The following is a 22,480-nucleotide window of genomic DNA, read 5'->3' as shown; positions in this document are numbered from 1 at the left end:
ATCCACAGCCCGACTACCCGGAAGTATCTGGCAATCAGTCAAACCCCTTCGCTGCACAGGAGAGCCACATACCCAAGTCCTAACAAGACCGAAGACCTATCTGGACACCAGCGAATATCTCAAAGCCCGACCGTGCAGACCGTCTTATAGAGACTAGCCTGGCCACAAATTAGTTGTTTAGCCACTCACGGCTAACCGGGTGACGTCAGAGGGCTGCCGTAGCTGCAGAGGGACAAACTTCAACCCGACAGTGACTACTCTGCCGGTTACACGAGGAGCACCTTTTAACACAATACCCAGATATTCAAAAGACGTGTAATTTCCAAATGATATTTGCTTACATTGATAGACATCTTTAAAAAGAGCAGCTACTCCCCCACCGCTCCTAACTGATCTGCAGACACTCATAAAAGTAAAGTTAGGAGGGGATGCTTCATTGAGGACTGTTGCACTGCAGCTGTCTTCTAGCCAGGTTTAATTTAGAAACATAAAATCCAGGTTGTATGTGGTTATTAAATCGTTGACTAGAAGTGATTTGTTTTTAAGTGAGCAGATGTTTAAAAGTGCTAACTTTACAGTCTTGCTTTTTGCCCCCATAGCAATCTTGGTTTGACGTGCAATGGGCACCAGATTAGTCTGGTTTGATCTACGACTATTGAAGGCCTTAGACTTTCTGTCGTGTGATAGCACAGCAATAGAAAAAGATACAGGCACACTGGATTCCCGCTTGTTCTGTAAACATTTGATAAAGTTACTGTTATCATAGCGGGGACCCGACACATATCACTTAGAGCTGGTATTAGTTGTTTTTGGTTGACCTCGAAGAGATGGAGGAGGGTGTGGGCACTGGCGTTGTGGTAGAGGCCGAAGAGCTCTCACAGGAGGAGGGCGATGGCGAGCTGGGCCTGCAGGCTTTGGTGGCCGTGGGGCTTGTCGTTTTTTGGTCGATATTTGGGGGCTTCCAGCAAGTTTGGTGCCAGCATACACCAGTTTTTCCATTTTCTCTGAGAAGCACAGAAGTGGAGATGCTGGGGAGAGAGATAACGTGTCTGGTGAGAGGGGCTGTATCTCTGGTGTTATCAGAGGCTGTAATACGCTGTCCTGGTTTCCCTGGCTGTTTTCCAGGAAGTCGTACTTGGGTGCTGAATCTTGGAGCAGTTCTAATATGTCACAGTCTGTCTGTGTTGAGCTCGGTGGGCAGGGCTCAGCTGAGATGGTGTCCATGAACTGAGTGGTGTTATCATTGTGTGACGTGTCAGCCGCATGTCCAACCAGGTGCTGAGGTGAAGACATGTGGTCATTCACACTGTGTTCGGGTGTGTGTGTGCCATTCTGGTTGAGTGGATTGGCAGAAGGATGACTGAGGGAGAAGAAGATATTGTCCTTAAGCACTCTTGAACCCAGTTTGTTTAGCTGGTGGCCATTTTGTTGAAACAGTTGCCTCTGACTCCAGAAAATATTGAAGTTGTCAATGAAGTTCACTCCTTTTATATTGCAGGTTTTTTGCAGCCATGTATTAAGCCCAAGCAAACGTGAAAACCTGTTTGTTCCTCTTGCTGGGAGTGGTCCACTGATGAATGTTTGAACATTCAGTGTTTTTAGTGTTTCAATGAGTTCATTGAAGTCCTTAAGAAGTTCTGACTGTTCTTTATGAATATCATTTTTCCCCACATGAATGATGAGTCGATTTACAGTCTTATGTTTCACCAGAATGTTCTGAAGTTCCCTGTTTACATCAGAAGTTGTTGCTTGTGGACGGCAGCACGTAGTTGTATCCCTGCTACTAATGTTTCTGATTATGGAGTCACCCACTATCAGAGTCCTGGGCTCAGCTGCGCTTTGAGCTGAGTGCCGCTGTCTGTTCGACCTTGAGCGCCTGTTAAAATCAGAGTTAGCTGCTGGCTGATTTAGTCTGTGTTCAGACACATTCATCAAATTTGGGGATTCCTCATTGAATAATACTTCAAATCTGTTCTCAAGATGTATGGGCGGTGTTCGGAGACCAGTGTTTGCAATCCTTGTAGCCATATTTGGGGTAGAGGATGCTGCTGCGGCAATATGTGATACTCGTGACAGTCTGATGTCTCCCTGTTTATGCCATCTATTTGTAAGTCGATCGGCTTGTTTCTCTACACTCAGAAAGGCCGGTCGAGGAGTACTAGATTTATGGGACTCACCGGCTGTGTGCTGAGGGCGTCCATGACGGAGCTCTGATTTGTGTTCCGTCTGGATTGGTGGTCCCACAAGTAACTTTGTTTCAAGAACTGCAATCCTTTGTAAAAGTTTGTGGCAGTTTATGCAGCAAGTAGATTCCAGAGAAGGCATTTTCTCTTATCCTTATGAGTGTAGACAGTTGTGTTTTCTCTTCCCCGGAATGTAAGCTTTCAGTTGGAGGCTGGTCAAATAAGATAATTCGGATTTTTGTAGTAATACGTTTGAGCACTGTGCCGAAGTTAAAATTAGGTGATAAAAGGAGATAAAATATAAAAGTATTAAAGCGACAGAGTAAGCGCGGAGAAGTAAGCAGGAGCGTGAAACTTGACTCCTCCTCAGTCAGTTGAAAAAGGGAGTTTTCCATCATCCAGCTAGTAGGGGAGATGTGGATCACCGCTTACTCAGTCTCTCTCAAGGTACCCGGAGTGCAGCAGAGTTTGTTATTGAGTTTCGCACTCTCGCCACAGAGAGTGGATGGGATCAACGAGCCCTGCCTTGTCTCCTGAGCTCAAGGATGAGTTAGCATACCGAGACCCTGTGCCTGATCTCGAATCTTTCATTGACGTGGCCACCCGGGTAGACCATCGTCTCAGGGAACGTCGACAGGAGAGACAACTGGAGAACAGATTGCTTGAGTCTGCTAGCCCTATTAAACTACTTTCGTCTCCTAGTGACCCAGAGGAACCCATGCAGTTGGGTGGGACCAGGATATCCCAGGCTGAACGAAACCGACGGATGAGAGACAGATGCTGTCTCTATTGTGGTAAGCCAGGCCACTTTCGATTGCATGCCCTGTGATGCTTCAGAAACCCCTTAACATTACGGCAGTTGATGGCAGTCCTCTGGGTTCAGGACAGGTTAATCATTGTACCCCATCTCTCCAGCTAAAGGTGGGGCAACACCAGGAACAGATACGGTTCTTTTTTATTCATTCTCCTAAACTCCCTCTAATCCTTGGCTTCCCTTGGCTGACTGCTCATAACCCACACGTTGACTGGGCCCGAGGGATTGTTAGATCCTGGGGAACTAACTGCCGGGTTTCAGACATCGCCTTCTGCTGTTCCCCCAATCTCCTAGAATCATTCCCAGAACCTTCGTCAGCTATCTCCATGTGGAGATCTGCCTCTGTTCCCGAAACCCTGTCCACTGAAGTCATGGCTGTTCCCAAGATGGAGTCAGCTAAAACCAAGTCTCTAGCTCATCTTCCCGAGTTATCCCGAGTTCCCCCGGAGTATGCAGACCCTTATGAAGTTTTCAGTAAGGACAGAGCTGCCTCACTGCCCCCTCATAGACCTTACGATTGCCCTATTGAACTGGTTCCTTGTACCTGCCCACCTCGTGGAAGGCTCTATTCTCTCTCTGGTCCTGAAAGATTAGCCATGGACAAGTACCTAGAAGAAGCTCTGGACAGCGGATTCGTCTGTCTTTCTACCTCACCTGCAGGAGCAGGTTTTTTTCTTTGTTGAAAAGAAGGATGGCAGCCTCCGACCCTGCATAGACTACAGAGGCTTAAACCGTTTTACCATTAAGAACCGGTACCCTCTTCCCCTCATGACCACGGCTTTTGAGATCTTGCAGGGTGCCACCATATTTACTAAGCTGGACCTTCGTAATGCATACCATCTAGTTAGAATCCGTGAGGGAGACGAGTGGAAGACTGCATTCACCACCCCAACGGGCCACTACGAATACCAGGTAATGCCATTCGGCCTGGTTAATGCCCCAGCCGTCTTCCAGGCCTTTATTAATAATGCTCTCAGAGAGATGCTGAATATTTCTGTATTTGTTTATCTGGATGACATACTCATATTCTCCCTCAACTACCAGGAACATATTCAGCATGTTCTGGTCCATCTGCTAAAACATAAACTCTTTGTGAAGCTGGAGAAGAGTGAATTTCATGTTCCAGCAATCTCATTTCTAGGCTTCCATGTGTCCAAGGACAGCCTCCATGTGGATCCTGGCAAGATCCAGGCAGTCCTGGATTGGCCCCATCCAACTTCGGTGAAGCAGGTACAGCGCTTTTTGGGCTTTTCCAATTTTTATAGGAGATTCATTAGAGACTTTAGTTCTGTTGCAGAGCCTCTCTCCGCACTGACTAAGAAGTCAGCCAAACCATTTGTGTGGACCAGCAGAGCTAACCAAGCCTTCAATAGATTGAAGCGACTCTTCACATCTGCCCCAATCCTAACTCTCCCTGATCCAGAGATACCCTTTGTATTGGAGGTGGATGCCTCAGATGTGGGGGTAGTAGCTGTCCTATCATAGAGGAGTAGGCGTGATAACAAGCTTCACCCGTGTGCATTTTTCTCTCGTCGGCTTACCCCAACTCAGAGAAATTATGATATTGTGAACAGGGAACTGCTGGCCATTAAGATGGCATTGGAAGAGTGGAGGCATTTGCTGAAGGGGTGCAAACATTCTTTTCTCATATGGACGGACCACAGAAACCTCATTTACATCCGGGAGGCTAAGAGGTTGAATTCTCGACAAGCTCGTTGGGCCCTCTTTTTTAACCGATTTAACTTCACTCTTTCCCATCGCCCAGGTTCCAAGAATCTCAAACCAGATGCACTCTCGAGACAGTATGAGCCACAAGAGGGGGAGTCTGTTCCAGAACCCATTCTCCCCACTTCCAGGGTGGTGGCTCCCATCCAGTGGGATATTGAGACGGCTGTCAAGAGGGCCCAACTGCAGCAGCCAGGACCAGATAATGGCCCTCCTGAGCGCCTCTTTGTCCCTAACTGTCTGCATTCTGAGGTTTTTTTCAGTGGGCTCATGCTTCCCTCCCTTCTGGACACCCGGGAACTACCAGAACATGCAAGCTTGTCCAGAGGAAGTTCTGGTGGCCTAAACTGCACAAAGACGTCCGGGCCTTCGTCACTGCCTGCTCTGTTTGTGCCCAGAATAAGGAAACCAGGACCCACCCTCAACGCTTGCTGTACCCACTTCCTATTCCAAGACGCCCTTGGTCTCACATTTCCTTGGACTTTATCACAGGTTTACCACACTCTCAAGGAAATACGGTAATTCTGGTGGTGGTGGATAGATTTTCAAAGACTTGCCATCTCTTACCTCTGCCCAAGGTCCCCACAGCAAACCAAACCGCAGAACTGTTGATGAGGCATGTGTTCAGGATCCACGGCTTCCCGCAGGATATGGTTTCCGACCGGGGTCCACAGTTCACTTCCCGGTTCTGGAAGGCATTCGGACGGCTTATCGGATCTTCCATCAGTCTGTCTTCCGGCTTCCACCCCCAGTCCAACGGCCAGACAGAGAGAGTAAATCAAGACATTGAAAGGACATTAAGATGCCTGGTTTCCAAAAAATCAATCCACATGGAGCTCTCGATTAATCTGGGCTGAATTCGCTCATAACACCCTTTACCATTCCTCCCTAGACATGTCTCCTTTTGAATGTCAGTATGGTTTCCCTCCCCCTCTGTTTCCCGGACAGGAGCCAAAGGTTGACGTCCCTGCTGCTACTCAGCTGGTCCGCCGGTGCCGACGTTCCTGGCAAAGAGCACGTGTTGCTTTATCGAGGGCCAGTCGACAACAACAGAGGCAGGCTAATCGACACTGGAGGGTGGGACCCGGACGATCCGACGGTCTCTGCTCGCATCGCAGAATGCCTGAGTGACATCTCACTTTGGATGAAGGATCATCACCTGCAGCTAAACCTTGCAAAAATGGAACTGCTTGTGATACCAGCCAACGCAAATATTCACCACAACCTTGCCATTCAACTAGACTCATCAACTATCACACCGTCCAGCACAGCCAGAAACCTGGGGGTGGTAATCGATGATCGGCTTAACCTCACGTCATGTTGCCAGCACCACCCGGTCCTGTAGATTCATCCTCTACAACATTAGGAAAATTAGACCTTTCCCATTGGAGCACTCTACGCAAGTCCTAGTCCAGGCTCTTGTCTTGTCCAAACTGGATTATTGCAATGCGCTTCTGGCTGGACTTCCTGCTTGCACAATCAAACCTCTCCAGATGATCCAGAATGCGGCAGCAAGAGTGTTCTTCAATGAACCGAAGAGAGCTCATGTAACTCCACTCTTCATCAGGTTACACTGGCTCCCTGTTGCCGTCTGCATAAAGTTCAAAGCTATGCTCCTCGCCTACAAGACCCCCACCGGGTCCGCACCATCGTATCTCCACTCGCTAATTTAGATCTATGTTCCTGCCAGATCACTGTGGTCTGCAAAGGTGGTACCATCCCAAAAAGGAAAAAAGTCACTCTCCCGTACCTTCTCTGGATCTGTTCCACATTGGTGGAATGATCTATCTTCTGCTACAAGACCAGCAGACTCTGTTGCCATCTTTAAAAAATGCCTTAAAACGCATCTCTTCTGTCAACACGTCTCTGATTGATTTATCCTAATTCTTTTCCCTTTCCTTCTTAAAAAATAAAGATAAGAAATACTAACCTCACTATTCTTAGCTTTGTATACTGTGCTAGGCTTTAATGGACTAGTTTGATACACTTATGTATTTTGTTGCCTATGTTGTTATAATTGCTTCCAATGTTTCCTCATCTGTAAGTCGCTTTGGATAAAAGCGTCTGCAAAATAACTAAATGTAAATGTTAATGTAAACTCTGCAAGGCTTGGTGGGAAGAGAAGGATTTTTCAGGGACGACAATGTCCCAGGGGAGAGAGTTCACCAGTGTCTCTTCCACCCGGGGCGTCGCCATGTACCCCCGTGTCCACAATGAAACGGGAGAAATTAGGTTTCTGCCATGAACAAGATAGCTCGTCATGGAGATACTTGCCCGACAGATATCTGTCATCAAGCTTTAATCCCTTGGGGGCCTCTTGTTGCTGCGGCCAGTCGAGTTTAAGCCTGTCGACTGCCTTGGTTGCCGCCCGAGTAAATCCTCAGTCGCCTTCACGTTGTGAGAGGACCGCAGTCGCTTTTTAACTCCGCAGAAACAAGGGAAGCCTTGTCCTCCTCCGGCTCAGAAGAAGTGCCGAGGCGCGCTTCAGAAGCAGACGCGAGGACGTCGCGGTTCGGTGAAGGCATGGGGGAAGCAGACGGATCCGTCTCCCGTGCCACAGCAAGATAAAACTGTGGACCCGAGGGAGAGGTGGCTCGGTCTCACTTAAAAAAGGCGAGCGGAGAAAGCAGATACATAATTCCTCGGGCGTCATGATCAGCCCCCAAGCATTCAAAGCAGAACTCATGCTTATCGACATCGGAGAGGATCCTCTCACAGGGAGGGATATTTTTCCTTCTTCTTATTCTAAACTAGGCTAAGTAAATAAAAAGTGTCAGGTCCCGGGTCTAGCACTCCCTGTGTTGTCTGTGTTTTCCTCTGTGTTATGTCGGGCACGATCTGCCTCATGCTACTGGGTCCTCTCAGAGATGTGTATACCCTGGTCGTTTCGTGGGTGCGTCAAATCCGAAGGGACTCTACGGATCGAGTGTTACCAAGCCTTGCTTTACTCTCTCTGTTCTCCTGTAAAGCTACCGGAGGAAACGTTCTGACTTCTGGCACCTCTACTATTGGATTACCCCACCCGGCGTGAGACCCCCAGAACTGTTTATCCAACTCAGCGTGTGGATATCTTGCCCAGAGTGCTTCCGCCTCTGGTTTTGCTTTTTGAACTTTTTGTCCTGACAGATGGACTGTCTTTTATGAACTTTTAATCTAAGTCCGGGGACTGTAGACGGTAGCTCCGTCAGCCTTGACTCTCTGTGGGTTTTTTTTGTTAATGTTTTCCCTTGCCTATTTTTGCTATGTACTGGCCGAGTGCTCGAGCCTCTTGTCTCCCTCTCTGGTTTTTCCCACTACGGCGGTCAAGTTTTCACTATAATGGTGTCAACGGGTGAACAGACCGGGAACCAAAGGGATTTCGACTCGTTGCTAGGGGGAAGAAATGCCGGTGTGACACCGGGCCGGCTCTGTGTTTACACATTCTGGCTGCCGACTATAATGAGCGCAAGCTGAATCCAATGATTAGTGCTTCATTGAAGCACATGCCCGGACAAAAGAGAGTATAAAGAGAGAGGCTGAAAGCATGGTAAGGAGGAAGGGGGAAGAGAATGTTCGGGCAGTTGTGAAGCGCTCTAGTGGATTATAGTAGCGGCTGCGGCAGTGAGTGGCGAGTGAGGAACAGTAACTGTACCAGCTGGGGAGATCATGGAGTTCGGGTTTATCTTCTAAAACCACTATCCTTTGGATCATCCACCCTATGAAGAGGAGAGAAACGAGTTGATTAATCGCTGTAAAGATAGAGTGAGTTTGCAGTGTCTGAAAGAGTGAAACCAACACGTGTGAGGATTTACAAGAGTGATTTATGCACAAGTGTGGTGAGATCAAACAACTGCGTTTTCTCTAAGTCTCTGATGGATGAAACTGGTCCATAACTTTGAAGATGCTTTCAAATTGAACTGTCCCCGTAGTTGTTTCCAGGTCCCTAAAGATCGTGTGCATGGTGTAGAGGAGGAAGGACAACTCAACGCACCGTTGTTGCCACAAGCCACGAGCACTGTATCCCACATCAACAAAAGTCCAGCCTTACCATTCTTCTGACGATGCCGTTCCATTACACCCAGAACGAGAGCGAAGGCTGGTAAAGTACACCGTTTTCTGTCTCACCTACTACTGTCCGCCTCACTGTCGAATTGTCCGTCCCTTGCAGAGAGCAAAGAGGGAGCTATTGCGAAGAGTTGAATGGTGGCTCTGCGAGCACGTCAATGAAACCGAGCCCGGAAGCTGCCTGCGCCACGAGTTATTCCACGAGTCTGACGACGAGGGAAGTCCCGGTCTGTCCCACGAGCCTACCTAGAGAGGAATATACTTACCTGAAGAACGGAAAAGTACCTACCGGCACCCCCCCCCCTCCTCACTTCATCAACGCTACAGCCACAGGCCCACCTAGAGAGGAATATACTTACCTGAAGGACGGAAAAGTACCTACCAGCACCCCCCTCTTCTTCATTGCGTCCACGCTACAGCCACGAGCATCCCCACCCCTGCTTTTTATCCCTTTTAGCTTAATAAAAACGTACCTTTTAAACTCATCCTTGTTGTCCGCCTCTTGGTGTTTTCTGGTGTCTGCTCCTAACCCTTGGCCCTGTCACCGATATTTTGCAATCCATTTGCAATCGCTGAAACAAAACAAGCGGGAGACTTCTCCCTCACAAAACAGATGTACAAGCAAACAAAGTGGTCCTTGAAGACAATAGAACCTGAAGACACGTTCGTGCCACGTGTATTTATAACCTGCAGGTGCTGGTGTAATTACTCACGTCACCTGCCAAGGTTATTTAAAGCCAAAATATTTTGCCGTGTTTGACACACGTGCTTCACCGGTCGAACAAAGACTGTTCTTTTGATAGGGAACTGTGGGAAATCTCCACCTGGACATGAAAAAACTGTAATTCTTAGTCTCTTTAACTTGACTATTTTTTATTTTGTGTTAAAGTCCTTAATCTACATGATTTGAATCATAAATATTATATTTTAAATGCAATGTCTTAACATGTGTATGAATGTTTTGTGCCGAATAGGGTGCAAATGAATCATCAAATAACCAGAAGTGAGAGTGATGAGGACTTTATTGAGTTTTTAAATAAATCAAGTACAAGTTACGAACATAGTCACTTCTATTTAAAATCAAATCATTCATCGCTTTTGATTTCTGAAAAAGAATAGATACACAATGAATACCACTATAAATGCCATATTGATAGTCAAGAAAAATTACGTATTATTCAAAATCATTAAAATAATATACAGTAAAATGACACAGACCGTCATGTTTTAATACATTGCATATGTTCACAGAGAGTTTAGTGTAAAGTGGTCACAGTCTGGAGTTTTGTTTGGAGAAGTTGTTGTATTTGTCAACACCACTGACCAGAACTGTAGCAGGGAAAGTTCTGGGCCGTTCAGGGTCCTGTCAGAGAAACACATGTTTTTTATCCTCAGCAGTGTTTACAGATAAATACACAATGTCTTGTGTGTGGAATGTCCTCGTTGTTTTTTTAATGGGAGAGATGTTTACCTGGATCGGATAAGTATATGTGGGGACGTAACGGAGGACATATCCACAGCGCCGCCTACTGGACGTGTTAGGATCACTGGCATGAACCAGAAGTCCATCGTGGATCTAGACAAAAACAACCCTGAAAACAATGAGTGTTTGGACATTGCGTGTAGGTGTACTGAATGTCTGGAGTTATGAAACACATAGACTCACCGACATCTGACCAGCTAACAGGGGACATAAGACGGCTTTCTCAGTCTCCACCAGCTCTTCTGGGATTTCTTGATTGACACTCAACATGTTGCCGGATCGGTTGGACTGATGATGAGGCAGAAGACCAGAGTGGTGACTCTCTGTTGGATAAACACAAAACTTCAGACATTAGACAGAACTAAAACCCAGCCAAAAATAAAGCACAAACCAGGCCCATGAGATCTGACATATGTGCTTCTCAACTGAAAATAACATTGTAAACAGTTTGGAAATAATAAATGTAACTACTAGGCTACTAACTTCTAGAAGCTCAGAAATCTAGAAGCTCAGCTGTGATTTTTTACGTTAACGGGAATAGCTGACGTAAACTAACAGTATTCTGGGCATTTAAACATCGAGGTTATTGTGTACTGTTGTATATCTGTTAAGCTGATTCGATGATCTGAAGCACGATAAACATGGATAAACAAGAACTCATTTTTCTTTTCATTTATGAATACGATGTAAAGCACCTGGGATAACCTGCAGGGCTCCGTTGTCCTCGAGTGAATCATCCAGGGCCAGCCAGACTGACAAAACTGGACCTCCGTCAAAACCCCAGTACCTGCAAACCAACATTCACACGTTCTGCTAACTAAGCCAACAGAAAAGCACAACATCCCCATGTTACGTCATTATGTGACATTGTTCTTACTTCATGTCCTGATGCCAGGCCACGAACGGAAGGCCGTCTTCCTCCTCGTTCACATTTCCTTCCGTCTTCTCTTCACAGCTGTTCCCTGATTGGTTGTAAGGGATGACATCATTGTTCTGTTGCTTGTTACGCACTGGATATTTACAGATGAATCTGGAGTCGAGCAGGATGACATCGGGCCCCAGGGCTGCCGTGACCACCTCGAGAAGCCGAGGGTGCTTGGCGAGAGCGCTCACCCACTCGTACTCCATATGAATGTTATGAAGACTGTACGCGGTGTAGTCTTCACCTGTTAGAGAGTTGAATGCAGTAGTTTGATTTTAGCTATAATAATTGTCCAGATGGAGCCTTGTAAATGATGCTGCACTCACCGTGTTTTCTCTCCAGCTCAGCGAAAGCGTCTCGGGCGCGCTGAAGCTCTTCAGGACTCAGGATGGGAAGAGCCGACAGATATCCCTGCTGCTCGTACAGGGCCTGAACTTCTGCTGTGGTCATGTCTAAAGGTGCACGGCTCTTTCTGTTTTATTTGCTGCTGAAGAGAGAAAGTGTCTTTATAGCCTTCGTGTTCACACTCTGAATCTGACCTTTCATTTTCCGACCTATCCTCTCAGCTTATTCAAGACAGCAGAAATGTATTCTAAGTTGTTTTGGCAGGAACACAGAGTTTTACAGAAGCTTTCTTCATGAGCAATTTAACTGGAAAAACATCTAAATGAGGTAAACGGATGGAGGGCGTCGATGAGAGTTCTCACGGAGGGGCTGCCATGCACAAATACACAAGTTTATTCAGTCACACAGCTTACCCGAGTTTATAAAGTTATCTGGACTGAGTCAAGACTGATCCGTGTTCAAAGCTGTAGGAAAAGAAGATAAAGACCAACTTCAAATAAAGAAGCTCAGAATCATATTTAATCTTAACATCAATCCATCATACCTGTTCACTTCTGCTCGGCTGTTGCTTTCATATAAATGGTTCTGTAAGATGCCACATTCGGTTTATTTATATTACTTTTAGGATTTGGCTCCTCCTTTGACTAAATATCATGACATATGTATTTGACATTCCTGGAACAAAGGGTTTATTTTTATAACTTTTCTCAAAGTCTTTCCTTATAGTCAAAGCGGAGAGAACTTCTTCATGTCTTTCCTCTTAGTAATACAAACATATTTTTGAAACCACCTAAACCTATGTGATTATATGCTTTAGATAAATGAACAGTTGGTCATTTATACACGTACAGACATTGAGCCAGAGGTGGTTTACCTTGAGAAGACATTTAAGTCATTGGTTTTTGTATTTCCTCATTCATTCATTGATATGTATTGTTGGAGTTTTATGTTGTCAGCACTGTTAAACACAAACTTAAACTTCAATTATTTTAATCTGATCTAAAAAACATTGTGAAATGTATATGTGTTTGAGTAACGTGAGCGGTTTTCAGTTAACTGATTCTGGGACTTCCTCATTTATTCATTTATTTATGTCCATTTATTAATGTAACATATCACAGAATATTAAAAAAACAACTATTCTCCGATAATAATACATCCAATGAAAACAACAAAAAATATAAAATAAATATCTTAGTTAATAAAGCAAGATTTTTTGCTGTATTATTGATTTGGGGGAAATTCGTTTTTGTTCAGGAGAAGTTCAGTTGTCCGTGATGTTCAAAGTGTTTAGGACAGACGTATCCGGCCCGTCGTTCTTCTTCGTGTTTTCTTCTGTCTGCTCTGGACGTGTCCTGATCATTATTACAGCGATGCACCAGGATGGGATCTTTCACGGCAGGTGATTTATTCATCAGCAGTCTCTGGAGAATCCGCTTGTCTGAACGCTCCTTCTGAAAGTCATCCTCATACACCTTAAGCTGAAAGAAACAGAGATTTTCCATTTATGTAAGCTGTTTGATGTTCAATAAATCCTATATTATAATTGTTCTTTTATTTTCTGAGAAGTTATTTTTTTATGTTTGGATGTAAACAAAGACTAAACAAATTGGCATATACATAAGTTTAGTTGGAAAAATGTTTGCCATGGTCAGCTATGGTCTGGCTTCATAGAGCCCAAACGCAAAGAAATCAGTTCTATAGAAAACTCTTTATAGTGGAAAAGGTTCTTTAGATGATCAAAAAGTAAGAGAGTAAATGGTTCTTCTATGGCATCAAGGTGAAGAACCCACATTTAATCTGTAGGATCATATGACCAAAAATGACCTGTTGTATTCTTCTGGTACTGCTGCATAACATTCACATCACAACATCTCAACCAAGCTGAATAGGATTGATTGTGAACCCTTTCTGTTGTACAGTAACACACAAATATTACACACTGCACTCAAATTATCACCAAAACATTTTAATTTCATGAATTACTTGTGCTTAATGGTTTATTATTCATCCCTTTATTTTAACCTGTCTTCAGTCATAACCGGAAGAGTTACTGTGGTGTGATGTCTTTTTTCCAAACACATTCTTTTAATAGTTTAATGATGCAGTCTACTTTTATCATTCTTTTATTAAGTCTATTTTTAGTGACTTCCTTCGAAAGAAAAGCTGCCACGGTTAGTTTCACTTAGTTTACAAAAGCATTTCCTTTTGTGAATCAGCGTTTTGTATCTCAGATGACCAGACAATGATTACACAATGGCAACATCCCAACAGGGAGTTATATGCACTGGCATTAATACGGCTAAAACAGACAATACAGTGGAAAATAAAACATTTTTTACATTATTTGGCAAACATGTGATCAGTTTGTGTCACAACAAATCGACTGAGCTTTAGACATTTTCTATTCATATTGTTTGATTGAATGTCTATTATTCTGCATACCTTCGACCAGATAAAATATAATAAAAGATAAAATGAAGTGTATAGGTGTAAGTGGCACAAAATGAAATAGCAGAAATGAGCAGTTGATATTCATTTTCTTAATCAAATGACAATTTAATGACGTCAGAAGTGAAATAGCTGAGGTTCAAACTCACAATGCCAACCCACTAATGATTTACTCGTAGTCAAACAAGGAAAGGATTTGAACACAAAAAACCCTCAAAAAAATGTTCAGTTTGTCAAGCGCACTGGGAGGAAATCAAGGGCAATAGATGATGATCTAGTAACGTCTGCCACCCAGTGGTATGAGTCCGTCATACAGGAAGGAGGCTTTAATGCTCACCTGCTCCTGCAGAAGACCCATCTGCTGTCGCATCTCTCCTTCTCTCCGCCGCAGTCTCTTATTCTCCTGCAGCATCCGCTCATGGTCCTTATGCTCGCTTTTATAATCCGCCTCATAAATCTTAGTCTGTGGTGGGATAGACACAATTGATCAATTCATTTTAGGAGACATATACAATTGTACTTAATTCTACACCTTTTTAAAAAAAATATTTTGAGTTTGGGGTAAAATATAAATATGAGATTTATCCCTCCGTTCAAGTTCTGCTTAAACACTACCTATATATATATATATATATACAGAATATAGATATGAGGAGTTTGGTTCAAAAATCGATTTCTATCAATCAAACTGCAGTTGGTTCGTTTAGTCACCCAACTAACACATTAAAACATAATTAAAACATGATAACATTCTAAAAAACATTTTACACATTTTTAAAACAATCATCTGTATACACAAAAAAAACACTGAAGACATATGTTTTAACATTATTGCAAAACAACCCTTAAAACTGTGAAGGCCAAGAGCTACTTCAATCTGTAGTTCACAAGATTGGTATAGTATAATGCAATGTAAGTCGCTTTGGATGAAAGCGTTTGTCAAATGCATACATGTTAATTTAAAAGAACAAATGAATAATGTAGTACCTTTAACATCCACTAGGGAATGCTGTTTACTCACTGTATTCACAAAGGACTGAAATATGCTCATGTGCACACATTCTCTGTAGTCTCTGAAAACCCACCTGACACCGCAGCGCCTCCAGCTGCTCTTTTAGATCCTGTACCTCTCTCACAGCATCCATCTCGCTCTCTGCTGCCGTCCCAGACAGTCTGCAGACAGACTTTACACCTGCAGAAAGTCCAGAAGTGGATCGTACCTCAACAGACGGTTTAGTGGTACGGTGGCGTAGATGAAGATCAGAGGTGCCGCTGAGGTCTGTCTGGTGCATGCGGCTCTCCAGCAGTCTGATGTAGTCCTGAAGATGCTGATTCTTCTTCAGCTCTTGCATCAATGTGTGCTCGTAATACTCCCTCTTGTTCTATACACAAACACACGTCATGTCCTGCTCATGTGCTGAGCCAGTATAGGTCTACAATATCAATATCACATCACAACCTTCCAGGAATAAGCATACATATGAAACCAATTCAAACGTTTCCATCGACACCACAGAGTTTGAAAGACCAACATCATAAAAGGATATTTAACAACATTTGGGAGATGCTTTGCAATCACACATGACCTCTGACTTTTTCACTCTTTTAATTCACAAAGGTATAGAAGTACACATCACTAGTTTTAACCAACAATGGCACCAAACAACCATCTTTCGATCTGATGACTTTTGATGTATCGAGTAGAGAATCTGCGTCATTCCTTGGATTTTTTCTATCCAGTTGTATCTGAGTTTGGCAGTAGAGGTCACTACTGCTTCACTGATATTTAACATTTATATGTATACAGTATACACTCATGACATGTATATTATTTCTTCTCTATCCATTTGGCATTTGAGGCTGTTTGGTTTCTGTGGTTTTGAACCACAAAGAACAAGAAAAAACTATAGAGATGAATTGCTTCATGATCATGCCATACGCGCTGTTCAACATGAATTGAACCATACAGTAAGTGTGATGTAATAACTAATATACCTGCTCATGTTCCACTTTGAGGAGCAGTCTGCTGTTGAGCTTCTTCAGAGCTGAACTCTCCTCCTCAAGAGCTGAAACACGCTGCTGAAGACCAACGCTCGTGCTGTGATAGACGTGATCCCACTCCTCATTCAGCTTCATCAGCTAAAACACACACACACACACACACGAAACACACGTATGCTTTTATATCACGCTGGGAACTTTTTTACACAAGTGTGACATCCTCTTTCCTGTTTGCGTGCGTTTGTTATCTTTATTTTTCTTGATAAACTTTTTCTACCTCTTTGTTGATTCGCCTGAGCTCAGTGTTTTTGTTAAGGAGTTGAAGCTTCTCTTCATCAGAGGAGGTGATGGACATGCTTTCTGTGATGAGACTCAACTGCTCCTCTCCACTGACCAGCGACTCCCCAACCTGTGCCGTGTCCTCCACCGGCCTACAACACACACAATTGACTTTATTATTTACTAATTATTGACTTCCATAGATCTTTTTATTAGACTCATGATGTATCCTCTAAAGCTAATCATCACACGAACATGTGCAGGACATTACATCTATAACCAAACACACACACGCGCGTGCGCCCGTACACAGAGTTTGTTATCCTCTTATGTTGGCGACTTCCAACATGGCTGTTGTTGTTTTCATATTAGCCTGATGAACCCCACAACAAACTCAAAATATGAACAGCTCTGTCAGAGCATAGCACAACGCTACAGAGACACTACAAACAGATAACCTGAAGTTAACACACAAACACACAATGAACATCCACAACTACAGGTAGGAAGCAGCTGGGTAGATTTGAGGTGACTTTCAGTTCCTATTGACCCGTATCGTGTGAGACACGAGATGTTTCCCCTGAACACATCACGTGTAGATTTAAATGATGTGTGTTAATAAAGTGTGTGTTTGTTTTGCCAATCACTAGCCATTTATAAGGACCTGAAGAAATGATGACCAGTTTTGAAGATTTATTTTGATAAGAATAGTCTTTAGAAGTCTTACAGTGTTCAGTGCATAGGTTAATGTTATCTACAGTATATCTCATCTGTTATGAGCGGGGCGGGACAAGAGCCGTGAGGGAACGGAGGGAATTCTATTTTTAAGTATATATATATATATATTTTTTAATATTATTATTATTAAAGGATATTATTGTTGCATTGTAAAAATTTAAGTGGTGCTTAAAACTGATTACTATACAGAACACTGCTATGTTCACTGTACAGAGCTAGAAGCACTAACCTCTTGCTAACTCTGTACAGCAAACATGCTAGTGTTCTGTGTGTTACCACTTGGTAAGAGTACACCCAGAAGATTTAATGTGGCCAAGAAAAGCAAGCAATGAAATCAAATCGTGTGTAACTCTACAATATCAATTGAAGTGATCGCCCACTTCTGGCAGCTTTCACTTTTGTTACTTTTGAGCGGCCCCCCCAGATTAATTGTTGTTTCCCCCCACCAGAACCATTTCTTGACCCGCCCCTGCTGCCACAATGCACTTAGCTGTTATAACATGCACTTAAACCCAACATTTCTTTAAATGTGGAAATCTACCTGTATCGGTTATGAGAGGGCAAAAAGTTGTCTACACGGTGTGACAGTTTTTAACATAATACTTTTAAAATATAAAGTAATTTGTTAACTTGTTAGCCATTACTAGCATATGTGTTTCTTCACAGAAAATCTAACTTAATGTAAATATCTTTGTGTGTGTTTAAACAGTCTTTAATAAACGAGAATGAGAGTATCAGTCCTGGACACTTCTTTTTTTCCACTATTTCTTCATTTTTATTATACATGAATATTCTGTCAATCATGTTTTTATCATTTGAGAACATCTAGTACACATCCAATTGTTTAAAAAAAATCTAATACATAAATAAATACATCCTGTCAAAATTATGTTATGTCCAAGGTAGAGAACACCGTTCTTTATTATAATAATTTTCTGTCTTAACAAATTGTATGTTTTATTATTTCAACTGCCATGTTTCAGTGGTTTCGGTTGTAAGTAATTTTGGAGAATATTGAAATGACCAAATAACACTTACTCTGAAGACTCCGTTGCCTTGGGTTCACTCGACTCCTCGGGTAAAAAACTATCTTTTCTTGAAGACTCCTCTTCTGATAGTGAAGACGGTGAACTTTCATCCATGACTCTTTAAAATCAGATTATCACTTCAGTTCTTAATCTACTTCGCCCCAAATACAAACGACAGAACAAGTAAAGCGTGTAGTGACTTTTACACACTACGGTAAACACCGGAGCGAAAGTTCACATATAAACCCCTTCATTGACATGCAAGACATCACAAAGTAGGAAGTAAAACTGAACGTGTCACAACAGTAAACAACCCACTGTTATAACACTTCACTGCTACCGTCCTCACAAACTCATAACAATGCCATGTAAAGCATAAATACTTTAGTTTCATCACGATGACATTATTTATTATTTGTGAGAATGATTTCATACAGAAAGACTGACGTTATGATGTTTTGTATGGATTATTGTAGCGAGCAGTTAAACAGGGAAGTGATGTCACGGTGGGGAATTTCCGCTGTAGAATCATCTGTTCTCTTTGGGCTTGTACTGTTAAAAACCAAACCACAAAATCTGACTGTCAGGACATGGGTGGGTGACGGCCTACATCAGAGTGTCTTTTGTCGTGTTCCAGTCACAAGATGTACCAATGTATCATAGTTTCACCAAAACACTATAGTGAATTTGGTTATTGTTACAAAAATAAATATATTTTACTCATCAACACACTCTCCCACTTATTGTCACATGTGTGATATTTTAATATAAAGGTTATTGTTTTTATTGAATGCACGATTTAGTAGGACAGCGTGTCTCAGAATACAGTACTCTATCCCATAATGCAACTTGACCGACTTGACCTTAACTGTTTGTTAACGAATCCCAATAACAAAGCACACTAATGTTTGAAAGACAGTGTAGCGTTTCTTTCAGTCCATCAGTATTTACAGCACACGCCCGGCGGACTGACCAGATGACGGCTCCGGTTCTGTTTCCTTCATTCATTATCATCATGTCAGTCAGTGTATTGCTGAGTCCAGCATTAGTTCGAGCATTAGCGCTAGTTTCTAGAGAGATTGTTAAAGCAATGGCATTATTGACCCAAAACGCTATCAAGGACCAGGGATAAATGACATGGTGAAATGGACTGATTTGTTTCTGAAACGGAACATACGTGAAGGATGAGAATGATGGTCTGTTGGTTAACTGTGTTCTGCTGACTGCTGCATCAGACCCAGTCTGAAAGATTAAAAGCTCAAAACAACAACAAAAATGTGTTCAAATAGAATCTTTGATTAAAAAAAGTGTAAGCCTGGGTCAAGAGCACAACCGCGTATTACCACTTTTCATTCATTTGTAGGTTTTTTGTTGTGGTTGAGAACCCCCGTTGAGATGTTTGCTTCTTGGATGTGCACACCTTTTAGTGGATATTTGCTTAGTTAGTATGGCTTAGGGCCGTCGTTTTGTAAACGATACGGACTCAAAGTCATGTTGAGTATAACAGATACAGGTCGGGCAGAACAATGGTCACGTGACATGACGCTGGAGCAACTGCAGAACCTTGAAGTGAAGCCTCGCTGCAGATGTTCCTGTGATATCCATCTGGACAGAAGGTACTTTTATCTGATGGCACTGGGCATTTGTTTTATACTAGGCAGCCAAAATCCAGTCTCTGTAAACCTTTCTATGCTGTGACAGTTAACAGCTATCACTGGTGTCCTGCAGGAATAACGATACAGCATCACAATTAACAAGCACACACTGTTGTTCATACATATGAAAATGCAAGATATAATTCAAATTTGAATTACTTCAATTGTTTAGTTGTGTTTTCACATCAGGGAATAAAAAGAACTGTCAATGTTCGTTGTTTCTGGCTGCGTTTCGGAATAACAGCCCAGACAAACACATAAACTCTTTGTATATACAAGTTCTGTTGATAATATTCCCTCTTCTTTCCAAACCACCTCCAGCTTCAGCTTCCCGCTGAATGAGTCCAAACGTAACACCAAATGTTATCACCCATAAATTCATTTATTGTTTTAGTAGGTGGGTTGTGCTGTATGAGTTAGATTGTCAAAGCTGATGCTGCTAATAAATGCAGCAAACTGTAACAGTTATAGGCTGATGGACGATGCCACACAGAGAGCTGAAGTTGACTGGTTTATTGCAGGGGTGAACGGAGGAACAGGTGACATGTTAAAATCCAAACAACAGGTAACCTCCACAGGTAAGTATGACCAAACAACAGGTAACATGTAGTGCCATTTTATTAGTGGTCTCTGGATTTTATTTCAAGACCGGTCAAGGCCACAACTGTGGGAACGACATTAAATTGCTGGTGGTGGTTGTATGACAAGAATGGGGGATTGTCTTAAAGAAATCTGTCAACAAAATGAATACACGCAAAGGCCCACAATATCCGAGATGTGATTGCAAGAAAGGTACTTGTATGAGATCTTGTTTTTTTTTATAACATCTGATGTGATACGTATTTTGTATAATTATACAATAAACCTTGAGTTAATTAGTGACTTCAGTTTTAGACACAATTAAACACAAGTTTTTGTTCAATTTTGGCTTTAGTCCCAAACAAATGGGCTGGTGGCGGAAGAGAGCTCCTTGCATGCTTGATGTAGATTTCCAAAGATTGAAACATTTCTGACCTGCACATGAACTGACCATTTGAAACGATAATCTTGCACAATGACTTGGGAACAGTCTTTTAACTCCAAACTTGTAAACACTGGGTGGGAACTTCCAACTTGATTACAGAGTCCGTGAAGTCATGGACGCGCATCATGGAGGCATTCCGAGGCAGAGCAAGCCATATATTATGTTTAACAAGAATATCATTTTTAGTTTTTTTGGAAAATGACCAATTGTATTGCTAGACAACACCGTTACGTGTCATGCAGAGCCTTTTGAATGTAGGCATTATATGGAGAAGAACACTGGAAAGCTTTCCTCATAAGTCTCATTTTGTTTTCGACAGAAGAAATAAACACACTGGTGGCTTATATGACATGTGGTTGAGTGAAATTAAAATTTTATAGTGAACTACTCCATTAATATAAAGTGTTACCACAAATGTATAAATAAAATACAAATAAACTAAAGTTGCCAGGTTTTCACGTTCTTTGTTTGTAACAGTTTATCCCTTATCAGAAATACGTATATTCAAGTGTGATATAAGTAGATGTTCGTTCTGTGCCGAGGCTTTGGAGCACGTGTCGAGAAATCCTGGAAGCTTTCAGGCGTATCTTCCGCCTGAGTGGTTCAGTAAGAGGGTCGAATCTTGCCGCGACAGTTTAACAGCTATATAAACCAAGTTACACAAGCACATTCACTGCCCTCTGCCCAGTTAACCCCAGACACTTTTAGAATAATAATAATAATAATGCCCCTTCTGCCTATTATGACCAAATCATTTATGTACACACATTTGATAGCCCCATTCATTTGAAGCCAATGTTTTTTTCACAGATATGTTATACAATCAATATATACCACCTGAACATACACACATTATATTCATATAAATATATTAGTGTGTGGAAATCGATTATTTCTAAGCCTTAACTGGCACGAAATACAATGTCTCAAAGACCCCGTCAGGCACATCTGTACTGTATCTGCTTGTTTTACACTCTTGGTATTGTGAGCAAACGAAGCCTCGAGAAATGAACCCTTTTGTGAACCACTTGGCCGAAAAGCTTCAATACAGCATGAGGCTTCATCTTGCCACCACTAGCTATAAGTATACTTCTTTATGATAAGGGTTGGGATTCTCAGAGAACTAAACACCTAAACATAAATGAGAACTGACTAAACCAGAGAAGCAGAACTAAACCAGGAATATAAATACACAGGTAATTCATGGAAACTAACAACGGACTCATTTGTACTTGCATGAACAGTGAACACAGCAACACAAGAAACCACCACAAAATAAAACACAATCATGAAAGTGCTGTGGTCATGTCTTTTATTTAAAATCGTATGTTTTGTCGTGTATGATGTCACTTCCTGTTGTAGTCCTGTCAGTTTTTTGTAGTTCTTTCTTATCCTAACCTAATTTTGTCCGGGTATGTCTATGTAACCCTTGACTACTCTGTTTTAACATGCTCCTGTGTTTTCCATTGAACAGTAAATGTGTTGTGTCATGGATTGCTGTTGTGTTCCTGTAATCCAGTTGGGATTTAGAGTTTGAACAATGGCCATGAACTTGCGTGAAATTGCAAAGCTTCGGGAGTGACAACAGTGGTTGTGATGATTGATGCAATGGTGTACCCATAGCAACTTATAGCCGATCACTGCAATGTAAGGATCTTCTTAAACATGATGCCATTTCAAAATGCATGCTGTGAAATCAAACACATCAGTGTTTGCAGAATATTCAGCATTGATGTTCTTTAGTGTGTGTGTGTGTGTTTTATTTAAAGTAGACTTCTGCGTGCCTCA

At 42.4% G+C, this 22,480-nt stretch overlaps 2 protein-coding genes across 2 annotated transcripts; both read right to left on the bottom strand.

Annotated features, from left to right (window-relative positions):
- Positions 1 to 9,771: 9,771 nt before the first annotated feature.
- On the bottom strand, positions 9,772 to 12,479 carry LOC306907558 (L-threonyl-[L-threonyl-carrier protein] 4-chlorinase). Its single transcript, XM_079479730.1, has 9 exons — positions 12,391 to 12,479; positions 12,061 to 12,191; positions 11,930 to 11,980; positions 11,498 to 11,658; positions 11,127 to 11,415; positions 10,945 to 11,036; positions 10,433 to 10,572; positions 10,238 to 10,342; positions 9,772 to 10,129 (listed from the first exon to the last, which is right to left on the bottom strand). The coding sequence occupies exons 4-9, from the start codon at positions 11,619 to 11,621 to the stop codon at positions 10,037 to 10,039; spliced, it is 843 nt and encodes a 280-aa protein (XP_079335856.1). The 5' UTR covers positions 11,622 to 11,658; positions 11,930 to 11,980; positions 12,061 to 12,191; positions 12,391 to 12,479; the 3' UTR covers positions 9,772 to 10,036.
- Positions 12,480 to 12,567: 88 nt separating this feature from the next.
- On the bottom strand, positions 12,568 to 18,285 carry LOC306907557 (uncharacterized protein). Its single transcript, XM_079479729.1, has 6 exons — positions 18,024 to 18,285; positions 16,246 to 16,399; positions 15,963 to 16,106; positions 15,053 to 15,349; positions 14,305 to 14,430; positions 12,568 to 12,997 (listed from the first exon to the last, which is right to left on the bottom strand). Exons 1-6 carry the CDS (start codon positions 18,125 to 18,127, stop codon positions 12,770 to 12,772), a joined length of 1,053 nt encoding a protein of 350 aa, XP_079335855.1. The 5' UTR covers positions 18,128 to 18,285; the 3' UTR covers positions 12,568 to 12,769.
- Positions 18,286 to 22,480: the final 4,195 nt, after the last annotated feature.

This window comes from Barbatula barbatula (genome assembly GCF_947034865.1).
Source record: "Barbatula barbatula genome assembly, chromosome: 18".
In the NCBI taxonomy this organism is placed as follows: Eukaryota; Metazoa; Chordata; class Actinopteri; order Cypriniformes; family Nemacheilidae; genus Barbatula; species Barbatula barbatula.
The sequence above is the reverse complement of the archived record's forward strand: the minus strand, read 5'-3'. Positions and strand labels throughout refer to the sequence as shown.

Excerpts from the sequence above, each read along its gene's own strand:
- LOC306907558 (XM_079479730.1), bottom strand. The coding sequence starts at position 11,621 with ATGACCACAGCAGAAGTTCAGGCCCTGTACGAGCAGCAGGGATATCTG. Across the intron at positions 11,416-11,497 it reads TGAGCTGGAGAGAAAACACG|GTGAAGACTACACCGCGTAC; the intron begins GTGAGTGCAGCA and ends ACTCTCTAACAG. Across the intron at positions 10,130-10,237 it reads CATATACTTATCCGATCCAG|GACCCTGAACGGCCCAGAAC; the intron begins GTAAACATCTCT and ends TTTCTCTGACAG.
- LOC306907557 (XM_079479729.1), bottom strand. The coding sequence starts at position 18,127 with ATGGATGAAAGTTCACCGTCTTCACTATCAGAAGAGGAGTCTTCAAGA. Across the intron at positions 16,400-18,023 it reads AAGGCAACGGAGTCTTCAGA|GCCGGTGGAGGACACGGCAC; the intron begins GTAAGTGTTATT and ends TGTGTGTTGTAG. Across the intron at positions 16,107-16,245 it reads TCAGGCGAATCAACAAAGAG|CTGATGAAGCTGAATGAGGA; the intron begins GTAGAAAAAGTT and ends TGTGTGTTTTAG.